At 35.9% G+C, this 9,583-nt stretch overlaps 1 protein-coding gene across 1 annotated transcript in view; it reads left to right on the forward strand.

Annotated features, from left to right (window-relative positions):
- NEK10 (NIMA related kinase 10) overlaps positions 1-9,583 on the forward strand; it is a 425,054-nt gene that overhangs the window by 92,737 nt on the left and 322,734 nt on the right. Inside the window, exons 18-20 of the mRNA XM_042780294.1 lie at positions 677-722; positions 5,791-5,912; positions 6,051-6,153. Of these exons, the coding sequence (XP_042636228.1) occupies positions 677-722; positions 5,791-5,912; positions 6,051-6,153 (271 nt within the window). The remainder of the gene's footprint in view (positions 1-676; positions 723-5,790; positions 5,913-6,050; positions 6,154-9,583) is intronic.

Raw genomic sequence — 9,583 nt, forward strand, 5'->3', positions numbered from 1 at the left:
TCCATTCCTCAGTTGTTGGACATCTAGGTTGTTTCCAAGTTTTGGCTATTGTAAATAGTGCTGCGATGAACATCGGCGTGCATATATCTGTTCTTAGATAACCATTTTTTAATAAAGAATTTTTATGCCACATCCTGAAGTAAATTATTATTATAATTTAAACAACATAACTCATAGATTTTTTCTGTTTTGTACCAATAATTTTGGAGAGCATAGGAAGCTTGGGTAAATAGATACAAATCAGTATATATAAATATTTAAGTGGCGAGGATAGTTAGGAACAAAACATTCAAGGTAAATTGCTTTATTTCTGTTTTCTTCTCTGTGCAGTCTGTATGTGGTGTTGGGTCAGGGAGTGCTAAATGAATTCTAAGGACTCATTCTGGTTCTCCAATTCTATATTTTTATTGTGGTCAAATTAGGTGATAAACCACAATCAGTTTTACTTCTATCAGATCAAGTTATTTAACAGATAGCCATTTTCAGATTAGTTTTGTGAGTAACAGAGAATCCTGAACAATCTCAATTAGATGTTATTTTGGAATGCTTAGTTTTAGAAATAATTTTTTAAATTTGTTTTCAAATAAGAATTTCAGCTAAATAGCCTGTGAAAATATGAAAAAATCTTGTAGGATTTTGAAGTAGTGTAATTTCTTTTTTCTTTTCTTCCTTATAGCTTTATCATCCGAATATTGTACGCTATTATAAAACATTTCTGGAAAGTAAGTATGAGTTTTCATACTCCAATTATGGAAAATAATCTTAGTTTTACATTTTTATATTAGAATGTCATAAGATAAGTTTTATAAACTATTTTTTCCCGCTTTTTAGTATACAGTAGTGGACTTTTTGTACATCATTTTCTTAATCAGTGAAACAGTGATATGATCAGTGATCTTAAGGTAGTCACAGAATGCTTAGATATCCACATTGAAAGACACTACATAAAGAAACCAAAATATTTATCATTGCTGTTTTCATATGCAAAAACACATCATAGGATCAGGATAAAAGAAAATTGAAAGGATGGTGGGTTCTTAAAAAAAAAGTTATTTTGTTGAATCAGATGACATTTTCCACACTCAAAATAATTTGGAATAGTTTTTATCTTTGAGAATGTCCGTGGGTGGCACAAACAGTTAAACTCTAAACTACTAATGGAAAGATTGGTGGTTTGAACCCACCGAGAGGTACCAGAGGAGACGGGGCTGGCGATCTATTTCTGAAACGTCACAACCTCAAAAGCTCTATGAAGAAGTTATACTCTGCACACGTGGGGTCATCCTGAGGAGGATTCAACGCTTGAGACAAACTACATGTCTTTGAGATTTATTTTTACCTGAAATTCAGGTTAGTGCCACAAGGTGGCGATGGTGACTTGGCTGTTTCTGCATGCAGGCCAACTTCACAAAGATGATGGACTATTGAGCAAAATTCTGTGAGGTAAAGGTAAACTTAATCACTTGCCTAAAAAATATAGAATATTTTACTGAAATAAAAGTTTTGATAAGCCTTAATGATTCATATCACATTTAAAATCTCAAAATAAAACTCCCATTTGAAGAAAGGTTTGAAGAAGCACCAGACCGCAATTGAGACATTCTCACACATTGTGTCTCCATAAGTGGTAACTGGATGGTGACTAACAACAATACTGCCTTTTACCTTTTTATTGTAATTTGGATGAAAGTTTACAGAACAAATTAGTATTCCGTTCAATAATTCATGCTTATTTTGTTTTGTGACATTGATTGCAATTCCCACAGTGTAATAGCAATCTTCCTACTTCTTCCCAGTGTTTATCATTTCCCTTATCTTCTTTCCTGTCCCTTCCTGCCTTCTAACCTGTATCCCTGGGCAAATGCTGCCCTTTTGATCTTGTATGGTTGATTGTTCTAAGGAGGCATGTGTAACACCCTGGTGTTATTGTTCACTTCATAGGTCTATTGTTTGGCTGAAAGTTGAGCCGGGTGTGTTGGGGGGTGAGTTCATTTCCAGGCATGAGGAATCACTAAGGCCATAGTCTCCAGGATTCCAACAGTCTCTATTAGACCAGTAAACCTGGTCTTTTTTTTTTTTTTTTAGTTTTGCTCTACATTTTTCTCCCACTCTATTCAGGACCACTTATTGTGATTCCTTTCAGGGTAGTTAGCAGTCATAGCCAGGAACCATAGGTCTCAGGGTCATGGAAGTTGAGGTTCATGTGGTCCACTAGTCCTTTGGAATAGTTGTTCCTATGCATCTTTCCCTTCACCCAAATTAATATGTGTCTCTTACCTAGTTAGTAATTTTCCTTCCCCTCCCTTCCCATCCTTGATAACCATCAAATAATGTTTCTTTCTGTGTGTAAACCTTTCCTTGACTTTTTATAATAGTAGACTCAAAGAGTATTTTTCCTTTTGTGATTGTCTTATTTCACTTAGCATAATGTCCTTCAGGGTCATCTACGTTATGAGGTATTGGTGGGATTCTTCATTATTTTTTAATGTTGGATAGTATTTCATTGCATGCACGTACCATAGTTTATTTTTCCACTCATCCATTGGTGGACACTTAGGTTGTTTCCATCTCTTTGCTATTGTGAATATTGCTGTGAGAACATGGGTGAGCATATATCTATTCATGTCCTGGGTCTTACTTCTTTAGGGTGTGTGCTTACTAGTGGGATTGCAAATGCCACCAGGGACACCCAGGGTGGACAGGTGTCAGCAGAGCTTGCATAATAAGACCAACTTTTAAGGAGCACTATACTGTTTTCCACAGTGGTTGCACCATTTTACAGTTAGTTCTACCAGCAGTGTATGAGAGTTCCAGTCTCTCACATCCTTGCCAGCATTTTTTGTTTTCTGTCTTCTTGAACTTTGCTTTTATTGCTCGGGTAAGGTGATATCTCTTCGTTGTTTTGATTTGTATCTCACCAATGATGAATAACCATAAGTGTTTTTTCCTGTTTGTTGGCCACCAGAAAATTTTCCTTGGTAAAGTATCTGTTCATGTCCTCTGCTCATTTTTTAATTGGATTGTTTGTCTTTTTGATGTTGAGATGTGGAAGTTGGTAAAAATCTTTAGTTTCTTCATCTTGGCATTAGTGGTTTTTACATAATTTTGAATGATAATCATGTTAACTGGCCTGCCTTATAGATGTGTGGACGTTATCATATCACTGACAGCATTATATTTTAAGATAAAACCCATTGTCGTTGAGTCGATTCTGACTCATAGTGACCCCTCCTTGGTTTTCCAAGGCAGTATCTCTATATATATACATACATCTAACTCACTGCTGTAGATTTGGATCCAACTCATAGCAATCCCTACTTGGGTTTCCCAGGCAGTATCACTACGGAAGTCGATTGCCCAGTCTTCCTTCTGTGGAGTGGCTGGTGGGTTTGAACTGCCAGCCTTCTGGTTAGCAGTCATATGCCTTAGGCTAGATATTGAAATTTTCTTTTTGGTGGTGAATATGATGCCATTCCTTTCAATTTGTCATTCTCAGCATAATGGACGATATGATATGCAATTCAAAATGGCTAACACCAGTCCATTTCAGCTTGCTAGTACCTAGGGTATCAATCTTTATGCATTACGTTTTATTTTTCATAATTTCCAATTTTCGTAAATATACTTTACTTCGTAAATTCCACCTTCCAGTTATTAATGGATGCTAGCAGGTGTTTCTTCTCATTTTCAGTCATGCCACATCAGCAAATGAAGGTCCTCAAAGTATTACTCCATCCGTGTCATTAAGGTCAAGTCTAATTTGAGAAGGTACCTCTTCCCTAGTGTGTTTTGAGTGTCTTCCAACCTGAAGGGCTCATCTTCTAGCACTATATTTGACAGTGTTCCATTGCTGTTCATATGATTTTCAGTGGACAAATTTTTCAGAAGTAAACTGCTATGTCTTTCCTAGTTGGTCTTATTATGCAAGCTCTGCTGACACCTGTCCACCCTGGGTGTCCCTGGTGGCATTTGAAATACCAGTGGCATAGCTTCCAGCATCACAGCAACATATAAGCCACCACAGTATGACCAATGACAGACTAGTGGTCGTTTGTAATTATAAAATAATGTTTTGGAATTAGGAAAAGTTGGAATAATATAAATGTTTCTCTTTTGGCAAATGATTATATAAATTATGATACATCCAGATTATGTAGTGTTATATATTCAACAGAAAATATGGTATGAATCTGTGTGTACTAATGTAAAGTGCTGTTGAACAAAAGAAGGATAAGTTGCAGAACGTGTATAGTATTATCCTATTTTTGTAAATATTATGTGTGTACATGCACATACATAGTTTATATATCAAAATCTCACAAAAGATGTGTATCAAGAATACATATGCTAGTAGTTTCATATTCATTTTGGAGGAGTAAGTAAAATTAATTTTTTGTCTGCTTGCATCCAAAGCAAAATGACAGATACCATTAGTTATGAAACTCCCAATATCCATAAGATAAAAATCAGAAATCCAGCTTTCTCTACTCTTTAAGGACATAACTAAAATTTTGTCATGAGTAGTGTCATTGTGCAACCATGATTCCAGTGTACAGTTCTGTTTTATGAGATTCTAAAACAATGCAGCTTAAAATGCAATTCTCTCAACCTCTGGCTTGATGTAAGTGTACATTTTAGATTATGGAAAGGAAAGATGGACCTAACAACAACAAACGTGTGGTAGTTTAAGGTTATGTGTCAACTTGGTTGGGCCTGGTTGAGTGGCTGGGCAACTGGGTGTAGTATTCCCCATGATGAGTCTGGTAATTAACTACATGGTAGAATCAACTGTGAGCAGCTGAGTAGCTGCCTTAGGGATGTGGTCTGCTCCCATATATGAGGAGAAGCTTTAGGAATGGTGTGCAACTTTTGGCACACTTGAATCCTGCATGTAGCCAAGTCCTTTTTCAGCAGCCTGCCGTGTTGTCTCTTGATCTTGGGACTCTTAATGGACTTGAATCAATGACCTTCCATGTAGTTTGGTAATATCAGGACTGTGCCCTTTCACTTGTCTACCTTGGATTTGTCAGCCTCAGCAGCTAGGAGCTGCCTGAGTGAAGAAAGCCTCCAGCTTCAGTCCCACTGAAGCCCAGGGTGGAGGGGCCTGGTACTTTGAACTCAGATGTCTAGCCTCCCAAACTGTAAGAGAATAAACTGTTCAAGCCATCCCATTTATGGTGTATTTTCTGTTAGAGTGGCACTAAGAGTAACCAAAACAACATGTTCTTCAGGAAACCCTCCATAGCTTTGCTTGTTCTCTTTGGCTCCTCTCAACCATTACACATCTTGTCGTATGTATAAAATGATAATATTTGTCACAGTAAAGTTATGTTAAAAGGTTATTTATAGTCTAAAGATATTATCCATGGGCTCCATTTGTCCCAAGGCTCAGTTGTCCCCCACCATGTCCAGGGATGAACAGATCTGTACATATCTCAGCACACCTCTCATTCTTTAGTGTTGCGCTGCATAACCCTGTTGGGAATCTTGGATTCTAATGTGTATTTCATGATGTCTGTATTGAATTTAGGAGTCCCTGGGTATTGCAAACAGTTAGTGCACTTAGCTTCTGACCAAAAGATTGGAAGTTCAAGGCCACCCAGAGATGCCCAAGAAGAAAGTCTTGATGTGGTACATCCAAAATATCAGCCATTGAAAATCCTGCGGAACATAGTTCTACTTTGACACATGTGGGGTTGTCATGAGTTGGAATTGACTAACCAGCAACTGTTACTGGTTCTGGTATATTGAATTTTAATGTCTGTTACCTTTTTGTGTGTTTTTATACAGATGACAGATTATATATAGTCATGGAGCTTATAGAAGGGGCCCCTCTTGGAGAGCATTTCAGTTCTTTGAAGGAAAAGCAACACCATTTTACTGAAGAAAGACTGTGGAAAATATTTATACAAGTATGCATTTTTCTTCATTAAATTTTCCTATAGAATAGTAAAGTTCTGAGCTGATTTCTTAGACACATGTATAGTAGTCATCGTTGGTTATACATAGATTGGAGGAAATAAAAACTCTCTTTTTATTGCTGTTTCAAGCTGTGCTTAGCTCTTCGGTACCTGCACAAGGAGAAGAGGATAGTCCATAGAGATCTGACACCAAACAACATTATGTTGGGGGATAAGGACAAAGTAACAGTTAGTAAGTATGAAAATTTTGACATTTTCAATTAGAGAATTTTTAATGTTATTCTAGGTCAACGCTGTCCTATAGAGCTTTTTACACTGATGGAAATGCTCTTTATATGATGTGTTGTATACACTAGCCACTATCTACATGTGGCTGTCGTGCACTTGAAATGTGGCTAGTGCAGCTATGGAATTGAATTTTAATTAATTTAAATAGTTATATGTGGCTAGTGGCTACCATATTGGAGAGTATATTTCTAAATGATTGTGTTATATTTTGCCCCTATGAGCAGTTCAAACACGCTAGCCACTCCTCGGAAGGAAGACTGGGCAATCTACTTCTGTAGAGACACTGCCTTGGAAGCCCAAGGAGGGGTCGTTATGAGTTGGATACGACTCAATGGCAGTGAGTTTTTTTTTTTTTTTTTTGCTATGAGATACTAAGCACCTTTAGGATGCTTGCGTATTTAAAGTCTCAAACCACTGGTTTCCAAGTCTCTCCTTTCTGTGGAACAGCTTCATCAACGAAAGCTTTTTTGACTTCTATATGAGTTTGTTGTCTTGAAATATTTTACCATAGCCTTAGTGTCTTATGGGTGACAAATATATATATCAAAAGATAATAAAATCCCAGCTGTTTGTATATATCAATATCCTGTTTTCATCACATTATTTTTTCATCACATTATTTTCATCTGTAGCAGGTAGGTTTAATCGTGGCTATAATTTGATAAATGAGAAGCTTGGTTTTTTTTTTTTTTTAATCTGTTACTGTCTAATTCCCAATCATAACTTAAAATTATATTTTAGGTTAGGATATATATATATATATATATATATATATATATATATATATATAAAAAAAAACCAAACTTACTGCCATCGAGTCGATCCTGACTCATAGTGACCCCTCCTTGGATTTCTGAGGCAGTATCTCAATGGAAGTAGATTGCTTAATCTTCCTTCTGAGGAGCGGCTGGTGGGTTTGAACTGCCATCCTTCTGGTTAGCAGTTATGTACCTTAGGCACTATGCCACCAGAACTCCCAGGTATCTATGTATCTATATATCTTTGTATCTATTTATATTTTTACATACATGTACACAGACACACACACACACACTTTCTCCTGCCCTTCCCTCATGAACACTTGTGTTACTTTTGTGGACTATTAATGGTTAACCAACCCACCAGCCATTCCTTGGAAGCAAGGTTGGGCAATCTACTTCCATAGTGATATTGCCTTGGAAACCCAAGGAGGGATCGCTGTGAGTAGGATCCTGCTTGACGATGGTGAGTTAACTCTAAGTGGGGAAACACATTCCTAAATTGGTGATCTCCAAATAATTTTTATCATGACTTTCTGTCAGTAACAAGTGTTTTTGAAAATATGTTGCCAATATATGTATGCTTATTTATAAGTTCTATACACATATTAGGGAGCTCTGGTAGTGTAGTGCCTAAGGCACTTGACTGCTAACCAGAAGGCTGGAGGTTCAAACGACCAGCCACTCCTCAGAAGGAAGATGGGGCAATCTACTTTCGTAGTGATACTGCCTCAGAAACCCAAGGATGGGTCACTATGAGTTGGGTCCGACTCAATGGCACATAACAATAACAACAACAACAAACAAAAGATTAGTGGTTAGAACTAACCAGCCACTCCATATGAGGCAGTCTGCTTCTGTAAAGATTTATAGCCTTGGAAACCCAATGGAATTTTCTGTGAGTGGGTATTGACTTGATGGCAATGAGTTTGGCTTTTTGGTAATACATATATTGCTGTGTAAATATTCTGTACTATGTAACAATGTATAAAACCAAAAAAACCAAATACACTACCATCGTGTCGGTCTGGACTCATAGCGACCCCTCTTTGGGTTTCTGAAGTGGTATCTCTACAGAAGTCAGTTGCCCAATCTTCCTTCCGAGGAGTGGCTGGTGGGTTTGAACAGCCTTCTGGTTAGCAGTCAAATGCCTTAGGTTAGAAATAAAATGAAAAAGATATATAGAAATATAAAAATAGGGATTTTAATATTTTTCCTGTTCCCCAGTGGATTGCCTTGGACTCCCAGTTTTGGAGACCACTGAACTAAATGTTATTGATATGAAAGACAAACAATGACATCTAAACTGAGTATTTTACTTTCAGAAGAATCTAATTCCCCATTAAGGCGATTTCCAATGTACACACTCACTATAACCCTTCAGTAACACCCATCAGTGTTACTGTTCAGGTTTTTATTAGTAGAACATTCTATCTTAGTGAAAAAAAGCAAAGAAACAAACAAAATAGAAACTCTATAAATAACCTTCAACTCAAGTCATTTGGAAATATTTCTAAGCAAGTGCTTCTTGAAATGAAAAATGAGATGAAATAATTATGATTCTTCATTTTGAACACACAATTGCTTTATCATTTGAAATTATAATTTTGTTTACCATAGCCTTTTCACTTTCTCTCTTTTTAGTTGGAATTATGTTTCCTTAAGAATGTTTACTATTTATGTACATGTAGGTAGTTCAATGTATATGTTAATAAGGATTTTAAAAAGTTATGTATGTTTGAATTTTGTAACAAATGGCATATACATACAAATGCAGACAAATCTGTTTAAGGCCTGAATAAACCTTCGTATATAGCCATTCAGACTGTATTTTCTGATAAATAGCCAGCCTTGCATTTTATTTTCTTACTAAGATTTGCAACAGTCGTCCCTTTTGCTTACATTTAAATATCCCCTCCCAACCCCCATTACTGTTAAGTCAATTCTAACTCATGTACAGAACTTAATCTTTTATTGCAGTAGCCTGAATTGTTCTCTTTTAAAATTTATTTTAATTAACTTTTATATTTATTTTCTTTAATCAGTCCTACACATCAGAATGTTTTACCAAATAAATAGAGCTAAAAACTTAGAAAGATAAGCAAGTTTTCTGATCCACCATTTTGTTGCCCCTATTCTTTTCCTGTAAAATAATCACTTGTATTTATTTTTACCTTTGGTATTCACCTCCATATTTCTAAATAATGTACCTATGTTGCCATTTGTTTCTTAATTTTAGACCTTACTGACTTTCCATTGTGATAGCTGATAATTTAGTTTTATTTCCTCCTCCTCTTCATCTTCTGTCCTTCCAATATAGTTATGACACAATTTTGAGTTAACTTGATTTTTAATGTTTTTATTATTATCACTATATAAATATTATTCAATGTTGATTACCTTTACTTTCTCATTGACCTTTTTGTTTTTCTTAGAGTTTATACTTGCCCTTTTGTTTTGTTTTCTTTTTCTTAGTTTTCTGTGTACCTATTACTATTTCTTTCCAAATATTCCAGAAGGATTATAAAATTCCTCAAAACATTCTTTCCATATGGTCAAACATAATGACTGCTCCCAGTTTTGTTTCTCTGGACACACCATTCTTTTTTTTTTTTT

This window comes from Orycteropus afer, unplaced genomic scaffold, assembly GCF_000298275.1.
Source record: "Orycteropus afer afer isolate SDZICR_OR568_19922 unplaced genomic scaffold, OryAfe1.0 scaffold00003, whole genome shotgun sequence".
In the NCBI taxonomy this organism is placed as follows: domain Eukaryota; kingdom Metazoa; phylum Chordata; class Mammalia; order Tubulidentata; family Orycteropodidae; genus Orycteropus; species Orycteropus afer.